Source organism: Leptinotarsa decemlineata, unplaced genomic scaffold (assembly GCF_025532065.1).
Source record: "Leptinotarsa decemlineata unplaced genomic scaffold, Ldec_3_MD MMD2_tig00026294_RagTag_RagTag, whole genome shotgun sequence".
Lineage (NCBI taxonomy): Eukaryota > Metazoa > Arthropoda > Insecta > Coleoptera > Chrysomelidae > Leptinotarsa > Leptinotarsa decemlineata.
This window is the reverse complement of record NW_027412674.1, coordinates 6,938,143-6,963,744: the sequence shown is the minus strand read 5'-3', so window position 1 is coordinate 6,963,744 and position 25,602 is coordinate 6,938,143. Positions and strand designations below refer to the sequence as shown.

The window sequence follows — 25,602 nt, the reverse complement described above, 5'->3', positions numbered from 1 at the left end:
ATGGTACATTACTGTTTTTTCATATTCTCACCACATCGGTCAAGTCATTGACGATAACAGAATCGGGAACAGAGAAAAGATCCCCAGCTCTAGAGAGATCTCTATTTTTCAGTACTTGCATGAATAACTCATGCATTTTTCTGTTTATCTTCTGGTCTGCGACGTTGAAACTCATGTATTTTGTTATCTGACAATCCACAAAATCAAAACAAGCGAAGTTTTATCTAATCTTCCCAGCCAAAAGATCAAAACAAACGAGATCCATCATTCTTCACTAACGCAACACACAACTTTCACACTAAAGAAAAACTGTGATAACGGTCGTAAAGAAACATTTTGTTAGTACAAAACTGTAAAAGTAAAAATGCAACATATTTCAACTGTGGTCAACGACTCGAACTCAAAACCTCGGAATAAGCTTAGCAAGTATGTTCGTTCATACAGGTGGTCAATACCTGAGCATGCGCGAGGCACCTGACTGAGTTCCTATATTTATATTTTATTGCAACTACTGGGCGTGCCACGTAGAATTGTGTTTTTTAATGGGAATCACTGTAGTTTTCGAGATTATTTTGTTAAGGCTTAAGGATTAGATTTCTAATTGAATCTGCGATTCTTTATAGTGGATTGGATAATGATATAAAAATAGATTGTTTTTAAAAATAACATTTTATTGTGATTTCAATGTACTCAGCAGTAAAATTGTTTAAGGTAGTTAATACTAATAGACAACTTGAAAAGGTAAAGTAGGTATGGAAATGAATATCATTTGAATTTCTCTCAGTGTTCCAGAACAGGATCAGAGCTAAGAGTTGGTCTATATTATCTACACTAAGAAAAATACACTTATTTCTAATGAATTGAAGAGAGATATTTCTTAGGAGATTTTTTTAAAAGTTTTTTGGCTCCCTACTTCTCCGTTTTCATAAAAAATGTGGAAAAATTCCTAAAAAGGCAAGAAAGCAAGAAATGTAGAAATGAGAATGAAACAAACAATTCAACCCATGCGTCTACTACAAAGAAAGACGTACCTACACGCAAATTATATGCGAAAATAGCCGTTTTTTTAAGGACAAAAGACAAGCACTACAGGAAAATCCTTAAGGCGCTCTAACGCTAGTTGCACACACACCGATTTTGGACGGCCGACTTTGTACCGGTCGTTCAAATTCCAATAGTGAACCACATGTGGGAACGGGACCTGGCACACACGCCGACCGGTGATCGTCGCCGGTAAAATACCGGTGAGCAGCCGTCCACTGCCACTGTATCGCCGGCAGTACCGGGAAGTAGTGGCGTACCTACATGACTAAATACACTCTTGCATACTCACCGGTTCTTTACCGACCATTCCAGGCTCGAATGCTCGGTGAAATTGTAGTTACTACGCATTAACTTCGTTTTGGTAGTGCGTGCTAATTACGACAACAAAACAACTGATTGTTTGACCGATAAAAATTCGGTGAGTGTGCAAGCACCCGCTACCAATAAAATATCGGCCGATTTTATACTGGCCGTCCAAAATCGGTATGTGTGCAACTAGCGTAAGAGCGGTCCCTGTGCGACCGACCGGTCGGTCGGTAGCCGGGCGGTTCACTAAGTCAATCGGCCGATGTGTGAGTCGATGGTTCAAGCCACAGGCTGAACGCTCAATTTTCACTTACTATCGTCCAACCCGTGTTAGGAATCACACGTTAAAAGGCAAGACCTCGTTAGTTCTTAGCTCGCACAAGTTTCGAATTCTGAGGGTTATCGTTCGTAGGGGTGTGATACCTGGTTAACAGAAAAAACATATTTTAAATTTTTTTTTAATGGTGGTTATCGGGTCCATATATGGTGGTTATCGGGTCCATATAAGCCCCATAGGCATTATGGAATCTAGGTTTACTATTATTCATCTAGTGAGCACTTAATTAGCATTTTATTTTGATTGTCTATGTATTAGTTTACGAGTATCTCAAGACTTTATTGCATATTGTTAATTTTTTTCTCAAATCAGGTATCTCGAATTTTTTTTTCACTTATTCGCGGTCGTTTTCATCTTAATTTTTTGCAAGCACCTAATTAGCACTTTATTACCACGCTAGTTTATACCTGATAGAGCATTCGTCCTCGTTTTCGAGAGACCTGATTCTTAGATCTGTTGTTTAGCGAAATAGGAAGCTTTTGTTTATTAATTAGAAAATTTTACGATCCTCACCGTTTAGCACTTAATTAGCACCTAATAGTATTCTCTTAACATTCATTATTTTATTATTATTTTCATTGTGTTGCTAGCATCACATACTGCTAGCAACGCAACTTTGAGTATTGAGTTGCGGTGTAAGTTACAGAGCACCTAATTTTTGACTTCGGTACCTAAAAAGCACCTAAAAAGTACCTAATTTTGGCATTTTCTAAATGCGATTTCCGTACTTTGCGTTGATGGCGTAACAGAGCTGCATCCGCGGCCGTTGGAATATTTGAAAATCTTTTCTTATTGCACATCTACAACATAAAACGAACCTACATACAAAATTTCAGCCTACGAAAATATAGCGGTATGGAGAAACAGGGATGAAAAGGTAATATTCATATGTAAACTCACCACTTTTATACGCAGTGGGGACGCCCCACTTGGAATATTTGGAAATCTTTCTTATTGCACATCTACAACATAAAACGAACCTATATATAAATATCAGTCTCCGAAAATATAGCGGGTACGTAGAAACACTGATGAAAAGGTAATTTTCATATGTAAACGCTTCCTTTTCACTCCTGGGGGGGGATTCCCAGTTTGAATATTTGAAAATTCTTTTATAGTGCTCATCTGAGACCTAAGTGAGGGAAAAGGAGATAGGTTCGAATGTCCTATAAATATTCATCTATGGAAGGAATAATCCAGTCGTCACACGAAGACGATTGAGGATACTAACAATCGAAACGTCGTGAAGTAACTTGTTTTGAATTCTTTTTCATTAAAATTTACAGTTCCTATTCAAGTTATGTTATGTTATGTAGTATTCCGTTCTTGCATTGATGTTGGTTGTGTAATTATTATATGTAGTTTGAAATGATGACTGTGCCAGGATGGTATTCACAATTTTATTTGCAATAAATGTTTTTCATTATGTGCGTTCTCTCTTACAAAAATTAAAGGTATCCTGTTTTCGTCCTTGGTTGGCATAGTCGATATTTGTCTAATGTCCATCTACATTAAAAGGGATTAACAAGGGATAATATTAAAAATAAATTCTATTGTGCTTATTCTATAAAGACTGGATGATTGCCGGGTTTTATATTTCATTGTTGGTACAACTGAATTTGTGTAAATTTCACTGAATAAATTTCACTATTTACAATTAGATAGATACCGCCATATTTTAACGTTTATCGCTTCGACCAGTAAAAACGCACTGACGTTTCGAATTGACTAATAGATGAATCAATCAGTGGACTCATCCTATGTATATTCTGTTTAAGAGTCCTAATTAATGAAGTTATGAATTAATGAAGTTATGACGGAAACAATGATTGCCAACAATTAAATATGAAACCCAGTCACTAGTCAACCCTAGTGCTGTCAATCAAATCATCATTTGTTATAATGTGCTATTTTGAATTGGCGCCAACAGCATCACTGATAGTACTATTTGCACCACATTTTTTAACGAATTATTTTGGTGGTAGAGGACTAGTGAATCTTCTATGTATTTTTATCTTTTTTCATCACTATCTTGAAGGATAGAAATACATTAATTGTGCACGAGTTCAAGTACAGCTATTTTACTATTCATTCACTCACGGCTTTTGAGATTAAAACGGACAATTTTCCCAAATTGAGCCTTGAGAAGTAAAAGCATAGGTATCGACCAATTCGTATCAATCGACGCGTAGGTATAGAAAATTTCGAATCAATCGATGGGGATGTTGACTTTCAGGGCATCAAAATTCCTGATTTCAACATACATTCCACAACAACATCATCTGAAAACATCGACTTTTTGAAATGTTGGGCTCTCGCAAAAATCGGGTAATTTCAGACACACTTGTGGGTAGTTTGCTAGTTTGACAATTCATCATTGGCAACACTGGTGGTAATGGGTGATATTGTTATTACATAGTAGAATAATTGGCTAAGGTTAGATTAACAAATTAAATGTTTGCATCCGTGTAGGGATGTACCCATGACAAAAATTGAAAAATTTGCATAAAAGGGTTTAAAGAAAAGTAGAATAACTTTTCGTCTGAGGACAAATATTTTTGTTTATAGAGACAAACGACGACGAAGAGAATAGATTGATAAGGAGAACATTATGGTTTCTGAAAAGTGTCTAAGAAAAGTAATTTTGAATTCTGATGTTTATACACTATGTGTTCAGCATGCATTGACAACAGAAAAACAGGAAATCATGGGATTATTAGTGGGAGAGGTGAAAATATTAAATCACTGAAGATTTTGATTATTCCATTTCAGATTTCAGGTTGACGATATCAAATGCATTTCGAAAATTTCAGCATGTGTTACATTACACCGCAGTGATAAGCAGCCTGACAGAGTAGAAATATCCCCCGAACAACTATGTACTGCTTCCATGTATGCTGATCAACTCTCTAAAAAGTTAGATAGGCCAATGAGAGTACTTGGCTGGTATCATTCACATCCCCACATAACTGTGTGGCCCAGCCATGTTGGTACCGTAATTCAACATATAAAAATGTTCTGTTGATGATTTAGCTGTTTTTAGATACAAGAACTCAGGCAGTGTACCAAACAATGGATCCTTTATTTGTAGGCTTGATATTTTCAGTCTTCCAGAATGATTCACGATCACTTAACAATCTCATTCAAGTTACATGCTTTCAAGCCCACCAAGGAGCCTCAGACCTGGAAAGAACAGAAGTTGAGCTTGTGATCCAAAATTCTCCTTTTGAAAATTATGATTTGAAAGGTAAAACTATCTAATAATTGAATACATCTGCAGATATGAAAGTTTATTTAAATTTCCAGGAATTGCGGATCTTCCCCGTATACTAATCCAGGAGGAAGTGGAATGCCATGATGTGAAAGATAATGACACTCAAGATGAGCTAGCTAATATTCACAATGATTCATTTAAAACACTTGCTCTGGTTCATATTGTTTCAAAATTATCTCGTCCTCTTTGTGATGATCTTGAAGAGAGATTGAAAACCGTAAATCAGAGAATAAGGACATTAGAAAACTTGAAAAAAGAGTTGCAAAAACGTTGATGACATGAATTTGTCATCTTTTGATGTGATTGAACTAATTATAAGCAACATTATAAATATATATTGAGTTAATTATTTTTACCTAGTATAATATTTCAAACAGGTAAAAAATTAACTTAGACTCTGTCATAAAATCTTATTTCACTTTCTCAAAGGAATAAAATAGGTGGGTTATTATTGGAGTTTCCTGGATGAGTGAATTGAGATGGGGATGTGGTTCTAGAATTAGTTGATATTTTTCTCAAAGGTAAGCTGTGACTGTTTGTTGTTGAGGTCTTGAATAATAACTATATGAATTGATAGATGGACCTATACTTTATTGTCCAAGAAAATACAATCTTATTGACAAAGCTTGTTAAAAAATCTTCAAAGAATAAAAGAAAAAAAAACACAATATGAGCAAAACTAAGTTCACATATTTAATAGGTAAAATATAGCAATAATAAAATTAAATTTAACAAAGTTTGTACACAAAATAAGTTTACATGTCATGGCAATGAAATAAGATATATCCCAGTATAAAATATATTTATTTATATATTATATATTTATATATAATATAATATATATATATATTATATATTTATATTATATTGACACCTATACTTTAATATTTAAAGTATAGGTGTCAATATAAACAAAAAAAAACACCAATATTAAATTACAGCAAAGTTCCATTGTAGTATTCATCAAGATTGTAGTATGCTTTTGTTGCAAGGGCATCTTTAACAAGATTATTGAACTTTTTATAGTTTTTTCTTCCTAATTTCGTAAGGTATGTGATTATACAGCTTTTTACTTTCATAAATTGAAGAATACTTTGTCTGACTTGTTTTTGGAACAGGAAGATGTATTTCATTTTCTGATACTTGCCGGGTTATGTAATTTATATGTTTCGGAGTTCTAACCATATTATGTTTTTTGTAAATCAGGCAGTACGAAAATACAAGTAACAGTGAGAATTTTTCTCTCAAAAATAATGGTCTGCATGACTCACGTACTCCCACTTTGCATAAGTATTTAACCGCTCGCTTTTGCAAAACAAACACTGAATGAAAAAGTTGTTGACTGCAAAATCCCCAGAAGGCAACACCATATCTCAGGTGGGACTCAATGATTACCATTTTTGTTGTAGATGATCTCAGTTTATTTGAAACTATTCGAAGTGCATAACATCATCATGTCAATTTTTTATTCAAAGTTGAATTGGAAGTTGATTTAAATTTTTATTTAGTCGTGGATGTCTAATTTCAGTATCCATCATTAAGGCTTTGTAAAGAAGCATTTAATGATTTCCTCAAAGCGACTTCCATTCCTGAACAACACAAAAACCCACCAGTAGTTTAGTGCACACGGCTTACCGTATCACATCACTAAACTCGTTGACAACCTGTAGTCAACACTAATAACTCAATGTTTTCGCACATAAACAGAAAAGCGAAACTGGAAGAAACGACAGAAGCGCTATGACAAAATGACTATGTATCATAAAGCATCAAGAGCTAAATTAAATCAAAATGTACTATTGTCGAAGATGAAATCTCATTGACAAAGTGTTACTATTCTAAGAAATATAAGATACACAACTTAAAAGATATTGTCAAAGATAAAATATCATTGTCAAAGTGTTATTATTTTAAAGAATATAAGTTATACAAATTAAAAGTAATATTTGAGCATTTGGTGATTTCAGCATTTTGGGGTGAAAAAGTAGTCAGAGTGTAATAATATATATATATACTACATATTGAAATAAATAATAATGATAATGAATATTCTCATGGAACACATAAATGTAAGTATGAGAATAGAAAAACTATAAAGCATAAAAATATAAAAGTGAATGCATAAAAAATAACAGTAAGTATCAACTTCGTTAACATATTCAACTATACAGTTCAGAGCTAAATGTAAACATAAAACAAAATGTTAAAAAAGTAACATAGTTTAAATACCAGTAGGTATTGAAACACAATAATTAAAATTAATTGTTTATATAATTTAAATTTCTGTCTGAAAAGAATTCGTCTAAAGAATAAAAGGCCTTTGATTTCAATTGGCAAATGGTAACATTTTTCTGATGATATTGGAATCGGTAAACCTATATTGAGCTTATTTCTGGTATTTCGCCGTGGTGAAATGAAAATTTCCGTCCTGTATTTTTTTTGCATCAGACAACATTTCCAAGATAAGTATGGAAGGCAAGGTCAAGATTTTATGCTTTCTGAATAAAGGTCGACAGGAATGCCTCTACACATATTTCTAACTCACAACACGTTCCCCAAAAACAGATACCGTATCTCAGATGGGAATCGATGAGAGCAAAGTACACATTTTTTGCCATATTAGTGCCCAATTCATTTGCTGATATTCTGACTGCAAAGCATCCTGATGACATTTTTTTACATAGGTTATTTATGTGACCTTCAAAATCAAGATTTGTATCAATTTGTAATCCCAGAAATTTTGCTGACTTTTTGTTTTCTATTAATTGAGTACCCAGGTAGATATCGAGTTTGGAGCACTTGAGGGTGATGATGCTAGTTTTTGAGATATTAAATGACAAGAGATAAGCATCACACCAGTCTTTTATTTTTATAATATCCATGCTGATCAAATCATGCAGTTCCCTTTCATTCTTGCAATGCCAAAATAATGTGTCATCAGCGAATTTGGTTATTTCTGCGGTTATATCAATGTGGGCTAGGTCGTTAATATATAACAAGAGAATTGGGCCTAGAACCGATCCTTGTGGAACACCACAAGTGACTGTCTGGAGATGGGATATGTTGTCCGGGAGTTTGACTTTCTCAGTACGTTCTGACAGGTATGATCTGAGCCATTTCAAAGATATATCTCTAAACCCATACACTTCTAGTTTTTGCAGCAGAATTTCATGATCCACGCAATCGAAAGCTTTTGAAAGATCGCAAAAAACTGCCGCTGCTATTTCATGATTATTTAAATTGAGATACACGTTTTCCAGTAGATGAAACACAGCATCTTCCGTGTTTTCAAACTCTGAAACCTAAACTGACTGCTACTAATAATATGCTTATTCACAAACATCATAATTCTTTGTTTATCGACAAAAGAAGAAATTTTGCCTACCACCAGACTGAAAGACCAAAACACTAAATTTAATCATAGTTGTTACTGATTGAATGAGTATATGAACAATAAAAAAATAATGAAGAAAAGGGAATTGAAAAGTTCTATGTTTTTTACCACTTTTATTTGTAACTAACGTTACTGCAGTTTCGTCTTATAAGGACATTTTCAAACTTATACTGTATAAGTTTGAAAATGTCCTCTATGTTTTCACCACTTTTATTTGTAACTAACATTACTGCAGTTTCATCCATAGAAAGTTTAAATTATCTTTTCTTCATTATGATTTCCTAACACATAGTAACGGCTACATCCATCAATTTGATAAAAAAATAACATAAGAAATAAAACTTATGGATAGTAACAATGGTATTGTAAATTGTTTTGTAAATTACTTTTTATTAGGTTCTTATCACGAATTCACTATACAAATCCACAGACAGTTTACATATTTCCGACTACTACATTGAAATAACAGCAATAATAAACCAACTTATGATAGCCCCAGGAAAACTTTTAGCCAGTTTAAATTATCTTTTCTTCATTATGATTTCCTACCACGTAGTAACGGTTACATCCATCAATTTGAGAAAAAAATAACATAAGAAATAAACGAATTCACTATACAAATCCACAGACAGTTTACATATTTCCGACTACTACATTGAAATAACAGCAATAATAAACTAACTTATGATAGCCTCTGGAAAACTTTTAGCTGGGGCAGGTGGGACTTTTTTTAACTTTTAAAACTACATTTAATTTCGCAAAATCCTCACAAAAACAATGTTTAATCTGCATTATGGAAGCAAAGTTTTATAATACCAATGGATAAATCTGGAGCTAGAGAAATTATTGGAAACAATCGTCCAGTGAGAAAGCAATCTGAAACTCTCAATGTATTCAAAAAACACTTCAATGTGATATTTTTACTTGAAAGTTTAGGTACAAAACCGTTATTTTATAGCGAAACACGTGTGGCGGTTCCTTCCTTCCTTCCTTCTTTATTGGCCGCTGCTTCCTATTCAGGCGCAATTGGGTCCAGCTCAACACCTGGGGCTGTCTTTATTTGAGCTAAGCTCATGAACAACCCATTAAATTTGTTCAGTTCTTCTATTCAATTTGTTCACTTCTTAGTATTTTGAAAAAATTAATATTGTTTAGAGACTGAAATTATTTGTTTGGTAAAATCCTGTCTCCACGTGGACATTCAGTCCCCGGCCTCCAACCGGCGTGAATGGGAGTGCTGTTTCTCTTCAACACTTATAGCACAGAACACCCTGTTAGGGTGTTCTGTGCTTATAGACTGTTCACAAAAATGTTTAATTTAATGGTGGCACGTTCTATGACGGCAGACATTCACGACACAAACTGAGTTTCGTCTCCAACAATGGCGTCCGCGTACCTAGTTTGTGGACGGTCGCTATCGGCACGTCCGTCCACCATCCATCAGAAACGAAACTCACGTGTGGCGGTTTCTGAAACTTTCAAGTGAAAACTTCACATTAATGTGTGTTTTGAAAACGTTATAATGGATTTTCATCAAGTATCGGTCAGTTCTATCATATTGACATTCTCGAAATACTAAAGGGTTCGATAACTGAAAAAAATCACAAAAATTAATCTTCTCCTGAAGAATTATTGTATATTGATGATGAAAATGTGGAGATGGGGGTAGTAATAACAGTGAGATTCAAAATATCCTAGAAATCTCCGGGAACTTCTGAAAGGTTTTCCAAACGAAATAATAGCCTGTTCTGGTTCTCTGCCCGGACTATCCTAACAGTCACCCAACTGAATATTGAACATGTCGCATAAAACTCTTCAGTTTACATCTGACTCACTGAACAATACAAACTGAGAACGAACAAACCTTATAATGAAATGATATAACGACTCATCATTCATGTATTGTGACAGGGATAAAGGGACATTCATAGTAATTGTAGAATCTACATCAGAAAGGAGAAATCTGAGACCTTTTTCTCATTTAGTAATTGTTGAATATGCGTGTGCTTACAAATTAGAAAATATAGAAAAATCAGAATGAATGGAAGGAACAGAGTAAGAAAAGAGTTGAGCGATGAAGAAATTGCAAACGGTATGGTTAACTGAGAGACAGAGAGTATAAAACATTTTCCGTAAACCTAGTGATGCAAGGTTTAAAAGTAATATATCGAAATAATTTACAGAAGAATTATAACATATGACAGTCCTCTTGAGGTAATACAGGTTGAATGAATGAATAGAAGTACAAAAAACGGAAAAATAACGTATGTAGCAGCATCTAACATACTATGTAATTACTTCTGAAGAAACAAGAATACCATGATATATTAATATTTGTTACATGCCAAAATTATGTAACAAACATATGTCCCACTGGTGACTCAGTGTTTTGTTTACTATAGGCACCATGGTCCATAAATCAAAGATCTCAAAAAAAATGCAATATGCCCGACAGATTTTGATTCCCGCGGGCGCCCATACATTCATGAATTCACAATTAAATAAGTTAAAAAACATAAACAATGAACATAGGCTTTGTTTAACATTCGATTATTCCGATAAACTATTGGCTGTTTGAGTAGCGTCATCATCGGTGAAAATTCCTCCCTAACGCTAGTTGCACACACACCGATTTTGGACGGCCGACTTTGTATCGGTCGTCCAAATTATAATAGTGAACCACAGGTGGGAACGGGACCTTGCACACATGCCTACCGGTGATCGTCGCCGGTAAAATACCGATGAGCAGCCGTCCACTGCCACTGTATCGGCGACAGTACCGGGAAGTAGTGGCGTACATGACTAAATACACTCTTGCACACTCACCGGTTTTTTACCGACCATTCCAGTCTCGAATGCTCGGTGAAATTGTAGTTACTACGCATTAACTTCGTTTTGGTAGTGCGTGCTGATTATGACAACAAAGCAACTGATTGTTTGACCGATAAAAATTCGGTGAGTGTGCAAGCACCCACTAACAATAAAATATCGGCCAGTATGAAATCGGCCGTGGCAGTGGACGGCTGCTCACCGGTATTTTACCGGCGACGATCACCGGTAGGCATGTGTGCAAGGTCCCGTTCCCACATGTGGTTTACTATTGGAATTTGGACGACCGGTACAAAGTCGGCCGTCCAAAATCGGCCGATATTTTATTGGTAGCGGCTGCTTGCACACTCACCGGGATTAATTTTTGAAATCGATTGCCTCATCTGTCCTTACTTTGGAAGATTTCCACATTTGTTGTATCAAGATGAAGAAGTACAGAGACACAACCTTTCTTTCCCAAAAATTATTCTCTCCTAAAAATATACCCTTTCAATTTAAACAAGATTCCTATGGCTGGGATCTAATCAAATAACCTATGGCTGGGATCTAATCAAATAAGCGAATGAATGTTATTCACGTACTGTCACCGATGACATGGGTGGATTTAACTCATTTCGGTACAAAAATTTTTAATTTTATGAACGAATTGAGTGTTTTTTCATAATGTTACCTATCCGTATTTGGTACTGAAGAGCCGACAACACAAGTGTCTTACGGCGAAACATCGGATGTCTACCAGTAAGGATGACAGTGTTCCATGTAAGTGAAATTTCACTTCTTCCATCAATTATATTGTGTAGGAATTCTCTGAATAATATCTGATTCGATTCCAAACGAATGTTTAGAATTCAAACAGAATAGAGAGACATGTTCTTTATATAATTCAGCGTTCATATAAAAGTATTTGTTTCGGAAGTATTTTTTTTCCGTGTAATTCAATGTTTATATGAAAATAGTTGTTTTCTTTCAGTTGGTGTCTGAAAGTTGCTTCTTTGCATGATCTACACATCTTTGTATAAACTTAATTTCTGAAATTGATTGCTTCCTTTCTTTCTTTGGAAGATTTCCACATTTTTTGTATCAAGATGAAAAAGCAGAAAGCCAAAACCTTCCTTTCCCAGAAATCGAAAAAGAAAATATACCATTTCAATTAAATTCTTGAATGTTGTAAAATATTTTCCTTTTGGCAACATTGTCCACGCCATCTTCCAATATCTCTAGAAGTTAGTACAAAAACAGTAAACTATTTCTAAAACTGTCAAAAATGTCAAAATAAACAATTCCTATTTTAGCGGCACTTGCAGCATGGACGTGAGTTAACAAGTCGTTTTTGATTCAATACCGGCAGTATTGAAAACAATTTTTATTCTTTCAGTTTATTTCAAGAATTTAAAAATGGGTTGTTCTTTTTTATCAAAACCAGTGACCGAGAAATTGTCGGACGATGCATCAAATGATCGACTTAGTTATGGCGCCAGTTCTATGCAGGGTTGGCGTGTCAACCAAGAGGTAGGCTATAGTTTTCCAGTTCATTTGAAATTACATTGCAGCAGGTTGAAAAGTACTTTTTAATTTTTTTATAGGATGCTCATAATTGCGTACTAGACTTCGACAAAAGTACTTCATTTTTTGCTGTGTATGATGGACATGGGGGCCATGAGGTTGCCCAGTATTGTTCAGAAAAGTTACCTCAATATATTAAAGACACATCTGCTTATAAAGAAAATGACTTGGAGCGTGCCTTGATTGATGGGTTTCTGGGATTTGATCAAACCATTACTTCCCCAGAAGTTATAGAAACATTAACAAAGTTAGCTGGGGAGAATCTGAATGATGACGGTAGTGATGATGAAGAAAATATTGATAACTTGTATGAAGAAGCTGCAATGCCAATAGAGCAAGTGATTGAAAAGTATACCAATTTAGCAAACCCAGCTTTAAAAAATTTGAAAAAAGGGGAATTCCTGAAATCACCCTTTCTAAAGGCAAAAAAAGATACGTCGTCTGATGAGGCCTCATGTTCTGCCACATCAAGTAGCCAATCTGAAAATAAAGAAACATCAAAATCCCAGGATTCGAGTGGTAGCAGCTCTAATCTTGAAACTGTTGAAGGAACTGTCTCATCAGAGGTTAAAGGTATGGCCGTGTAGAATAATGATTGTATTTTTGACAACTACTGTTATCAAAAATGATTTCATTTTTGTAATGGGAGGTTTACTTTTTACAGTTTTAGTTTACTGATATTGAATCTGGGTACAGGAGTAGAATATGATGTAGAAGTTGATTTTGATGATGTTCTCCTTAGAGAACCCTTAGGTTAGAAATTATAAAAGCGAAAAATTTTGATAAAGTACGTGCATCTGTTAATTTACTGATAAGTAAACCATAACCATCAAATTAATCATGTTGAAACTATTCATGATTGGTAAAAGTCCAACAAGTGTCATGAAATTATTTAAGTAACATTTGAATGAACTTTGCAACTTTGTAAAAAACAAAAGAATCTAAATTATCACGACTAGTCTGTGTAATTGATGACTTAAATGAAATGATGAATGAAAACCCTTTTGTCTTATTTACACTAGTTCTTTTATTTTTATTACCGGTTTTGGGTTTTATCCCAGTATCAAGTATAGAAAGAACTAACTAATACATTTGAAATCAGAAAACTAGGTTTTATAGGAAGTTTGTAGGTAAGCTTACCTAAAACCTGAAACTGGTCGTAAAAATAAAATAACTAGTGGAAATTAGTGTTTTCATTCATTTTATTAAAGGTATCACAACTAGCACTTTAAATTTCATGTACAGTTCTATTTTTCATTTAATTTCTTCTTCATATAATTCATGAAGTATTTATTTTCTCTTTCTCTCTTCAAAACTTTTCAAAACTTTTTTTTTTCAAGTTCAGCTTCCAGAATTTTTTTTAAGTTCCTTTTTTTGCATTTATCACTTTTTCTCTAAATTTTAGCTCATAATATTCTTTCTGGACAATATGACATTTCTGTATGATCTCTGCTAATTTGTGAGAATAATTTTTCTCTAAATTTTAGCTCATAACATTCTTTCTGGACAATAAGACATTTCTGTATGATTTTTGCTAATTTGCGGGAGTAATGTTTTTTCAACTTCTGGTGGTTTTTAGCAACTGTAGGCCTCTTTTGTAAGGTTCAATTTTGACAATCATTATGTGTTCTGCACCTTCAATGTAACAGTACCAATGAATCTATTTCATTCTATTTATTCATTAATTTTATTTTCATGCATTATTGATTTCAACAACAATGCAACAGCAATGTGTTTATTTTATTCAAAGTTCTCATGATCATTAGGTAGAACAAACTATTACCGTTTCATTGTCTGACACCACGTAAATGTTTGCTTCATTGATGGGTTGTTTGGCCTCTTTCTTTATCACCATCATCATAAAAGAAATCCGAAGTATCAACATAGGGGAGTCCTTCTATTTCCAACATGACTTGACCTTAGAGTTGCTTTTTGTACCAAAAAATTGATTTTGAGTTTCGACCACAACCTGTACTTTTCTGATATTGTTCAAGAACAAATGATTAATAATGTTAAGAAGTCCTCCGCTTGGGGCTTTGTTGACGAGATGAAGCTGTTACCAGTTAATAATCTTTCTCTTAAGTTTCATACATGCAGTCGAGCCGCGTTGAAATCAATCGAGTCCCAGGCACTCTGTTATTTGGGTCGGATCTTTTCTGCACTGATGAGAAGTAATACCTTGAAACCGATCTGTAGGTGATCTTCTCGAATAATTTCAGCATGGTCCTGCTGCTAAATGAATGAGAAATGTCTGCGAGACTAACCTCTGTGAGGTATCTTGCAAAAATGTATGTTGGATATAATTCAATATCCAGCGTGGTAGTAGCCATGAAAGCATTTTAAATTAAGTATTTCATTTACACTCAGTGTAATATCTCTGAATTTTTACAAGGGACCCTACAGGTTATGGTCTGAATTATACTATAATTACAAAATAGTAGGCACTAAATTCTCAGTAATGACTGACGTTTTCGCCTTAATCTGTCTGCAGCGGCGTACGGAAATTATACTAAACAGATGAGGAAAAATGATGTTAAAATATATAGAATCACAACACTGACAACAATGTTTTAATGCAATAATATTTCTGATAATTTAGTGCCTACTATTATGGAATTGTACTATAGATTATAACTCTTGGGTTCAGTTATCTGTTCAATATTCATTGAACTTTCCGGTATTTTCATTTTTGTTAATTATGGAAATACTAAATTGAACCAAAGTCATTTATTGAGAAGATAAATTTGTTTTTAACGACCTTCTTTGAGTATTTTTACCTTCCACCATCTGACAAGTATGAAAATTGTAATACAGAACTTCATACACTTGTAGAAAGGGCAAACTTTTTAGTTTACTTTGATAATTTATTGCGTAAATTCAAAGTATTTTTCACAAATCCACTTTGAGGTCAACCAAAGTTTTTAAGGCACATTTTTAAACTCACTATCGCTGCAGCTTTCTATAGTTTATTGCGATAATTGCGAAGAAAAAAACATGTAAAATTCCAAAAATCGAAATGTCAACTACTTTCAAGTCAAATAGCTGTCAGTCGTTATCTCACTATTATGGTAATGATCAACTACATTTAGCAAAACCATTCAGCATAGGATCTCAGTATAAAATGAGCTCCACCAAGCTGGTTGATGGATGTCAATGTCAATAAGTATATTGCATATGGGTTGACTGAAAAATTTCAGTCCAGATTACGATGAATTAACAATTTGAAAATAATTTTTTCCTAACTTTTGACTGGTTTGGTTAATAGATAAATTCCATACCAATCGAAAGTACAAAGCCTATAGAATATGCAAACATTAGGTTGACGTCACAACTCTTGTGTAGGCAGGTATAAACAGGTAAATCGATACTAATAACGTGCACTGGTCTAGTAAATTAATTGAAGTCAAGTTGAAATGAAGATTATTTCATTACAAACACGGTGGTATAGGGTTGTACACGAAAAATTAGTCTTGAATTCCGGTTGTCGAGTTTTAAAAAGTGAAATATTGCTACGAGTGAATACGTCCGACAGACAGGTCCCAGCGAATCATCCCATAGAAAAGGTCACAGTATTGCAGCTGTGTGTAGTTCTTCCATTTAATGAAAGAGAAAACGTAAGTTCTTTGCCCGTGGAAATGCAAAGGATAGCGATAGACTCGTAAATGCTGTGCATCATTTTGATTCTGTGATTCTGTCCGACTAGGCCAGAAAACATATTATTCAAAAACGAGTAATATTTATTGGTAACTTGTCATATTGAATAATTGTCAACAAGCTGTTCAAATCTTAGGTAATGAAGCATACTTTGATTTGATTTGATTGAATAGCAGCCTCTTTCGAGGCGTCCACTGTGTGCATCATCATTAGTGCTCATTTCACCTGATTAAAACTTGGCAAATCACTTCTTAACTGTTGCAAGTGCAAGTGAAGCCAACTAAGCCTTGGCTTCAACAGTATTTTTCTTGTCGCCAAAAAGCAATCCTTTATTAACACATGAAATTCTTTTTTATCTATTTTCTTCAAACTAACAAAAGAAGCTGCACTCAAAATGCCGTATCCCACAAACTAATAGTCCGATAGCTCAGAAGTTTGTACACATGTCTTTTTGAAGGTTTATTTATTTATGTTATTTATACGGGATAAACCCCATTACAGTGTAAAAATTTCACACAAAAAAAGAACATACAAAAATGTAAAATATAAACTAATACGCTACGGAATGTTTCTGCAGCACACAACTATATAACATTATAAAATACTTTAGGATATAGAATCAAAATCAAACTTGTTACTACCTTATGTAAACAATCACCAACTTAAATTATTCAATGATTGTTTAAAACGGCCATAAGAAACACCAAATATACTGATGTTTTTGTCATCTACTAACTTTAGGGTTCTTTCCAATGGTGTATGTTTGCCATAATTTGTATGATGGAAGGGTATATGAAATAAATGGCTGTGTCTACGATTCCTGTTTGGAACATGAATGTTGACAGATTCAAGTCATTCAGGACAAGTTATTAGTCCATTGAGCAGCTTGAATGCATAGCATAGATCTGCATGAATTCTTCTGGTTTGCAATAGTTTAAGCCCCATTTCTTGTAATATACTCGAATAGTTATGGTACTGTATTTGAAGACCCAACTTGAAAGAACAAAATCTCAGAAATTTATTTTGCACTCTTTCTAGACACACAGTGCACATTGTAAAATGGAGACCAAATGATACAAGCATATTCTAATTTAGACACCACTAGAACTAAATAAATCCTTTTTAATGCTTCAATGGAAAATCCTGAACAATGACGTAAAATAAGACCCAGTGTTTTGGATGCTTTCACACTCACTTGGTTTATATGGTTTACAAATTTGAGTTGTTTGTCAAAAATGACCCCTAAATCTTTTATAGAGGAAGTGTATTCTAAGTGCTGATAATTTATGTTGTATGATGTATCGAATTTCCTACCAACTCTTGAGAAAGTAATAAAATGGCATTTATTTACATTGAGAAATAAGTTATTTATAACACACCATTCATAAACTTTATCTAGATCATCTTGAAGGAGAATTTGGTCATTGTATGATTTTATCGGTCTGAAAAGCTTCAGGTCATCCACAAACTTTAAAAATTCACTGTTCTCTAAACAGCATCCTATGTCATTCACAAAAATATTGAATAACAGGGGTGAACAATGTGATCCTTGTGGCACTCCAGATATTACTAATATATCACTCGATTTGCATCCTCCAATTTTAACCTATTGTGAACGATTAGCCAAAAAACTACCAAACCAATTTACCAAATGTTCTGTAAAACCAAAATTTCCGATCTTCTTCAATATAATATTGTGATTTATTCTGTCAAAAGCCTTGGAAAAGTCAGTGTATAGAGTTAGAGTTAACTAATAATCATCTGTGTGTTAGCCTACGAATTTATCAGCTCATCTAGTATTTCCACTATGATTTAACATTCAGATTCATTACACACTTTTGGTTTTGTTCATATCCGAATACCAAAGCAACATCAGTTAATGACAAGTGAATAACGGCAGTCACGACAGTCTAATGCATTGCGATAAACGATTAAAAATGTTTGCTTCCTCAAAAACAGACAGCGCTTATAAATCTGCTAATGCACAAATTTTCGATTTTCGGCTCGAATATTGAAGATGGAAATGTGTACTTTTGACCGGCTATAAAGAAAACACAACTTTTCACATGCTTAGTTCGCTGTACAACTGGTCACTTTTGATTCTGTGCTTTTAGTATTTGTGGTATTTCTTAAGTTCTGCCCAGATCACTCAGGATGTTTTACCTTTTGTATATTCAAAAAAGAATTCCTAATGAAAGTAGTAATAATAATAATAATAACAATAATAATAATATTTATTGGAACTATTCGTTCCCTACCCTCAGGCTCATGTAAGCTAATAAGCCTGATGTAGTCCTTCTCGACCACCAGACCAAAACGATATTTGTCGTTGAGTTTTCAGCTCCTGGCGAGACGAATATCGTCAGAAAAGAGGAGGAAAAACGGATAAAATATCGAGATTGTCTCTTCGAACTCCGCAGACTCTATCCAGATCACTCTGTCAAGATGGTCGTTCTGATTATTGGAGTCCTTGGTGGAATGATGTCTTCTCTACTCTCGAATCTCAAAATCATACCGGCTTGCCGCACTAAGGCAGAAATCTTAGCCGCACAGATGCAGAAGGCTGTCATTCTTGGCTCACTGCGTTTGCTCAGGATATATGATTCTCGGACCTAATGATCACTTACCCCACGGTGTGGGGAGTGGTCATTGGTTGATTATGCTGGCGCGCCCTCCCGAATGTATCGGGGCTTCGGGGGATAGGGCCTGACCAGCGCACACTACGGTGAAAATAATAATAATAATAATAATAATAACAACTCTGTCACCGAGTTGGAACCCGTTCAGCAAAAAGCTCAGATAAAAGCCGCAGAGATCACCTTACTTCTGCGGAGACACAGGGATAAGCCGATGCATGGGGTCTTCTTCAATAACATTGAAGACCTTGGCTTATCAAAGCGCCTGACGTTCGCTTTTCTCAGGTCGAGTGGGCTGAAGTCGGAAACTGAGGGGTTCATCATGGCTTGCCAGGATGGTGTCTTCAACACCTTAGTCTACCGCAGTCGCGTGATGGGTATAGAGGTTCCTGACACAAGATGCAGGGCCTGCCGCGAGGCGCCCGAGACCCTAATGCACTTGCTATCAGCATGTCCAGCATATGCGGTCTCGGCCTATATCCATCGACATAACGCGGCCCTAAGAGTGCTATATTACCATCTACGGCACTCTTACGGTATTGACGAGACACCGGTGTTGCCCTACGCTCCGGGGGATATTGAATCCGTTGTGGGGAACGAGAAGTGCCGAATTTATTGGAACTATTCGTTCCCCACCCTCAGGCTCATACAAGCTAATAAGCCTGATGTAGTCCTTCTCGACCACCAGACCAAAACGATATTTGTCGTGGAGTTTTCAGCTCCTGGCGAGACGAATATCGTCAGAAAAGAGGAGGAAAAACGGATAAAATATCGAGATTTTCTCTTCGAACTCCGCAGACTCTATCCAGATCACTCTGTCAAGATGGTCGTTCTGATTGTTGGAGTCCTTGGTGGAATGATGTCTTCTCTACTCTCGAATCTCAAAATCATACCGGCTTGCCGCACTAAGGCAGAAATCTTAGCCGCACAGATGCAGAAGGCTGTCATTCTTGGCTCACTGCGTTTGCTCAGGGCACATGATTCTCGGACCCAATGATCACTTACCCCACGGTGTGGGGAGTAGTCATTGGTTGATTATGCTGGCGCGCCCTCCCGAATGTATCGGGGCTTCGGGGGATAGGGCCTGACTAGCGCACACTACGGTGGAAAAAAAAAAAAAATAATAATAATTTTTATTATCCTGTAAAACAATGAAAAAGGTACATTGTGTAGGATTAGTCAGAAAAGAGCTTAAAAGTATAACTAAAAATAAGACAATTTACTAAGAGTAATGCATTCATTGAAATTTTAATTTTATTATTCAATCATTTCCTGAAGGGGGTAATAGGTTTTCTCTAGGAAAAAAGACTTAAGTGTAATTTTGAAGCTGTGGATAGTACTAGAGTTTTTCAGTTCAAGTGGTAACAGATTAAATAATCTGAGCCCTATTACATTGGGGGAATTGTAAGTCAGTGCATTTTTACAATATGGCATATGAAAGTCTGTCTTGCACCTGGTATCAATAGAATGCACATTTTCATTTCTTATGAAACAGTTACGGTTATCATATATAAAAACACATAATTCGAATATATACAGGTATGGCAATGTTAGTATTTCAAAATTTAAAAAAATGCTTTTACAGCTTGTATTTCTTGAGACTCCTGCTATACATAATCTTTTTCTGGGATGACTACATATTTTTCTATGAATAAATATTTGGTATAAGATAATTATACACTTAGGAAATGGAACCAAGAAAACAAGGCTTTAAATGTTAAACATTTATTTTCAATGCTCAACTATATTTCTGAATCAATTTTTAAATCAATGTTAATATTTGGGTAAATTGAAAGTATGATATTCAGATCTTTTTTTAGATGAACCTGAAAAATCAGAACCAAATGGTGCAGTCCCTCAAATTAAGGTCTCGTCGCCGGAAAATCTTGGTACCGAAGAGAGTGACACAACTACTGAGACACCAAAGAACGATAATAAATCTGAATCACCGCAAAATGGAGAAATCTCGGATGAAAAGTCGAACGCTGATCCCACTAGCTCTGCTCCACAAGAAAATGGAGATGTTACCAGTAAAGGCAAAGGAAAGGCTATTCCTAAAAATAAAACCCCAAAAACACCTGCCACAGTGAGACCTAAACGAAACGCTAATCAATTATATAAGGCGTTATTGAATTTTGGGCAAGACAGTGAGGATGATGAAACTGAAGATGATGACAAAACTTTTGAGGGGCCAAATGGTAACTCTAATATATATTAATTTATATGATTTTTGATGTTTTGGCTGGTCCAGGTGAAAAACTAGTGCTTGAAAAATTAGTGTGTGAAAAATTGATAATTCGCCAAGAAAGCATGAAAAAGGTTAAAAAGGGTATTGCTACTGTGTTTTAAGTATGTTATATCGTACAAAAACGTTATTTCCAAGTGTGCAAATAACCCAATTTTTGTTTCCAGATGTTACTGTATTTTGGCATGTTACAGCCCATATATATTTGTTCAAATTCATGCATATTAACTTCGATTTTAATTTTTTTATGAAATCACTAACTTCATGTTTGTTGCAACATTAATTTCTTAAATCATATTTTGAACAAGGTAAAACATTAATAATTGTAATATGGATATTCAAAAACTTTCATTTGAAGTGATCATTTTGTATTTGAAATGTTTATGAAAAAAACGATACAAATTTACAAACATGAAATCCTTTTAAAATAATCCAGGATACACAAGGAACAAAACAAATAAGAGTTGAAGGTAAACATTATTATTATCATTTCTCATATATTGAGAAAATAGAAAATGATTAATACAAAGTTTTCAAATTGTATTTGAAAGCAGTGCCGATGGTTTCGACAATTTCTATCATCTTATTTTTATTATAACTTAACCACTATCAAATGTGTGAAGAAAGAACTATCGACGTGTCTCTGTGTGTCCACTGTCTCGTTCAATGCATCTAATCGTCCAATCATAAAATTGACAAAGAGTAGATTGTATCAAAGTTTCAGGCTCCTCATCATTATTAAATGGTTGATCCTTGTAAACCTTTTGCTTTGAATATCCTCATAAAAAATCTGATGGGGTGAGATCTGGCAAACGAGGAGGCCACCGTGGATTAGTATTTCTTCCTACCATTTATCACCAAATTTCCCATTTAACCATTCTGAAACAATTATAGTAGAATGAGCAGGGCATACATCATGTACAAACTATAAGTTATGACGTTCTTGAAAGCTCATATTAGATTTCAAACTAGAAGTAGAACAAAATGTTGTTATTCGATACGTGTTTCTCTAACCAAGTTAGGTAGATGACTAGAACAACTCATTTTAAGCCACAGATGAATACATATGTGAATACAATACCAATTTAATATTATATAATACAAAATCAATATTCAATGAAATGTTCAAGGGTAGATGTCTTCCAGTTTAAAAGTTATAAATTTCAATGGGAATGTTCCTCATGACGAAAATCAAGTAGTTTTCATAAAAAAGCTCTAAAACAACGCATTTTAAACTTATCATTTAAACCTCTTTCTTAAAAAAAATTATTTAAATACTTGAAAAAGAGTAATTAAATAATGCATTCAACATTTAAAAAGATTCGTTTCTATTTCACCATTTGGTAACATTGGTTATAGCTGATAAAGGACAATGAATCTGTTACCAGTATGAGACAAACAAAGATAACATATTTCAGAGGCGTTCTGTTCAGTTTACTTATGTTCCGAGTTCCGAGACATTCTGTGATATATGACATTTTGTGCACCTAACCTATCTTCCTCTAAATAAATAAATAACAAAACAACTGTGGAGGTGGTATTGAACTATAATTTATATTTTGCCCTAATTGTTGATTTATAAAGATAATTTTCCTTTTCTAAAGTAGAATATCTAGGTACGTATAAATTATTTCAACTTGATATGGGCGCTGTTGCCAATATGTGAATTAGAAACAAATCCCTTTAAAAATTAAAACCCAACATTTGAAACATCAATTTGATACTTTTCGAAGTGATTTTGAAAAACTCATGAATTAAACTCAACTTTATTTTGTTCAAACTTGCATTTGCTGTAATAACCCAAATTGAGGAACATCTCCATTGTCTTGGAATTGGTGTATAACAGATCAAAAATTCTATTCAGAAAGAGAAAAGAAAGGTATATGTGGACTACATTTGGCTGTTTATGTATGACTATAACCAAGATAACATAATGAGGAGATGACTGACTACAACTAAATCTTTCACCTAAGTCAGATATTTTAATATAAACAGGCCTTTTGATGCCTTTGAAAGTTTAAAAATCGAAAAGAATTTGAAATAAAGTTGATTCAGATTTCTTGATGATGCTGACTCGGTCATTGAAACTTGTGTCGAGGTATAGCATTTTTATTCTGGTATGGAAAAGGTGGTTTTATTGATTAGAGGTCGATAAATTTTGAAAGAAAGGTTATCGGGTGCACTAGAACATTATACAGAAAACATTGTAATTATATTTCAAATCAAATATTGAATATTTGTATCCTATTTCTAGTAGAAAGTTCTGATGATGAAGATGAAGGTGTGAATGTGGCTATTGAGATGGAAGATTCAGAAGAAGATGGTAGCTCTGAGGAAGAGGAAGATGAGGAAGACTGTGATGAAGAAGAAGATGAAGACGGTAATGATGAATATTCCAAAATTTGTTGTACATTAGGTGCTATTCTTGGTCCCTGAATGTATTTTTTTTTTTTTATTGAATTTGTCAAAATATCACAGTTAGTCCTCACCATATGTTTTATCAAATTCTTAACTGTTGTAGCAAACAAATATTATTAACAAAATGAAGAATTTTAACAAATTATTTCATAGCAGGTTGTTCAAGTAATAAGTAATCTACGATTTGTGTGTTTTTGTATTAGCAAAATAACAAGATTATATTTGAAATTATTTTACCATTATTTCAGAAGAAGATGAACAAGATGTGGCTTTAGGGGATGGTTTTGAGAAACCTGGATCTGATAGTGGATGTACTGCAGTTGTGGCAGTTCTTAGAGAAAATGAGTTATATGTGGCTAATGCCGGAGATTCCAGATGTATTGTTTGTCGAAATGGTGAGTAATAAAATATAACGTGTTGTTACGTTTTTGCCTTTATAGAATAGAACAAAAGTTAAAGTTAAAATTAATAAAAGGAAAAGGAACTTCTGCTGTAGAATACATCCAAAACAAGCACTTCTTCAAGATGGTTGATGATATGCGTGTCGACAAGAGTATTGCTGTTCTGGTTATTGGGAAAATAATTGGGAAAAAATAATAAATAATTTGAATTTTAGGAAAAGTCATTGCTATATGGTTGAATGTTTATTTCGATACTGTTACAGAAGTAGAAAAAATATGAGCGCTATAGAAATAAATATTTCACATCTTGAGTTTGTAAAATAAAGTCAAAACATTGATACCAATGCACGATTTTCACTTAACCGCGACACATGTTTCGCTATACAATAGCTTCCTCAAGCATAAACTAAAAAATACTTCTAGATTACAACTATTTTTATACTCTAACATATTACCTACTTGTATGCCTACTTTCTAATGAATTAATCTACCTGAAAAATTAAGGTATGTATTCATTAACTATATGAATACATTTTTCGAAAGTATGGTAAATATACCTAACTATTTTTACCTGTAAATAAACAGATTCAATAATGAGGAATGATTCAATTTTATTTCTAGGTAAAAATAGTCAAGTATAGTTACAGTTACAGTACTTTTGAAAAATTTATTTATATAGTTGATGAATTCATACCTGACCTTTACAGGTAGATTCATTCATTAGAAAGTAGGCATACAAGTAGGTAATATGTTGGAGAATAAAATAGTTGTAATTTAGAAGTAACTTTTAGTTTACGCTTGAGGGACTATTGTTTAGCCACCTGTCGCGGTTTTTGTAAAACCCTTTGAAATGAAAGTCACGCAATAAACTGTATTAATTTGTTTCAATATGGATTTTCATCAAGTATCAGCCAGTTCTATTCAATTATCAAAACTTTGATGACTATAGAAGTATGAGTGGGTTGTAGATTTTTCTATAGATATATGTTCAGAAGCATTTCCTTATAATATAATATGAATTTTTGATGCACTGTTTGGTATCTTTGGTGTAGTAATGAATATTACTGGAGTTCCATCCCAATCTTCCTCTTGAAGATGATCACTTTGTGATCGAAACACATGTCGAGACGTTAAAATAACGGTTTGGTGTTGGGATAGAACTCCAGTAATATTCATATAATATGAATATTTGAAAGTTTGAACTCAGTTGAAAAGCGACATCTATTTTTTTCTATAAGCGTCAGCTCATCAAAAGTGAGTGGTTCTATTTGACCCTCCACCGCAAACAGTAAAGGCAGTTTTTGTCCATTTTGAGATGGCAGTAGGTGTAATAGTATACTTGTATTAAGAGAAAAAGTTGTTTTGTGTGGCGAGCTACACAAAACTTTTTTCTCAGCTGACATTACAAGTAAAGGATGGTGATAGGAACGATTTCTTGACCCATTGACTCTTGATTTGTTATTTAGAATGATAATTGTAAAAACAAAAATGTTATTTGATT

The 25,602-nt window shown here is 34.1% G+C and overlaps 3 protein-coding genes across 6 annotated transcripts in view; 2 read left to right on the top strand and 1 right to left on the bottom strand.

The window, feature by feature from the left end:
- melt (ventricular zone expressed PH domain-containing protein melted) overlaps window positions 1-541 on the bottom strand; it is a 45,575-nt gene extending 45,034 nt beyond the window's left edge. Inside the window, exon 1 of one of the 2 annotated variants that reach the window (XM_074180238.1) lies at window positions 32-541. In XM_074180238.1, coding sequence (XP_074036339.1) covers window positions 32-175 — 144 coding nt within the window. In that variant the 5' untranslated portion in view covers window positions 176-541. Of the gene's footprint in view, window positions 1-12 lie in introns of both variants that reach the window. The other variant, XM_074180239.1, reaches the window with a different exon arrangement.
- A 3,523-nt stretch (window positions 542-4,064) lies between these two features.
- LOC111512471 (lys-63-specific deubiquitinase BRCC36) lies at window positions 4,065-5,312 on the top strand. The gene is made up of 4 exons (XM_023168595.2): window positions 4,065-4,415; window positions 4,467-4,677; window positions 4,731-4,934; window positions 4,994-5,312. The coding sequence occupies exons 1-4, from the start codon at window positions 4,299-4,301 to the stop codon at window positions 5,233-5,235; spliced, it is 774 nt and encodes a 257-aa protein (XP_023024363.1). The 5' UTR covers window positions 4,065-4,298; the 3' UTR covers window positions 5,236-5,312.
- Window positions 5,313-12,392: 7,080 nt separating this feature from the next.
- Window positions 12,393-25,602, top strand: part of LOC111512469 (probable protein phosphatase CG10417) — a 32,501-nt gene continuing 19,291 nt past the window's right edge. Inside the window, exons 1-6 of one of the 3 annotated variants that reach the window (XM_074180243.1) lie at window positions 12,393-12,495; window positions 12,560-12,693; window positions 12,768-13,320; window positions 20,858-21,235; window positions 23,537-23,662; window positions 23,949-24,095. In XM_074180243.1, coding sequence (XP_074036344.1) covers window positions 12,580-12,693; window positions 12,768-13,320; window positions 20,858-21,235; window positions 23,537-23,662; window positions 23,949-24,095 — 1,318 coding nt within the window. In that variant the 5' untranslated portion in view covers window positions 12,393-12,495; window positions 12,560-12,579. Of the gene's footprint in view, window positions 12,694-12,767; window positions 13,321-20,857; window positions 21,236-23,536; window positions 23,663-23,948; window positions 24,096-25,602 lie in introns of all 3 variants that reach the window. The other 2 variants (XM_074180241.1, XM_074180240.1) reach the window with 2 other exon arrangements.

Excerpts from the sequence above, each read along its gene's own strand:
- LOC111512471 (XM_023168595.2), top strand. The coding sequence starts at position 4,299 with ATGGTTTCTGAAAAGTGTCTAAGAAAAGTAATTTTGAATTCTGATGTT. Across the intron at positions 4,678-4,730 it reads TGTGTGGCCCAGCCATGTTG|ATACAAGAACTCAGGCAGTG; the intron begins GTACCGTAATTC and ends AGCTGTTTTTAG. Across the intron at positions 4,935-4,993 it reads TGAAAATTATGATTTGAAAG|GAATTGCGGATCTTCCCCGT; the intron begins GTAAAACTATCT and ends TTAAATTTCCAG.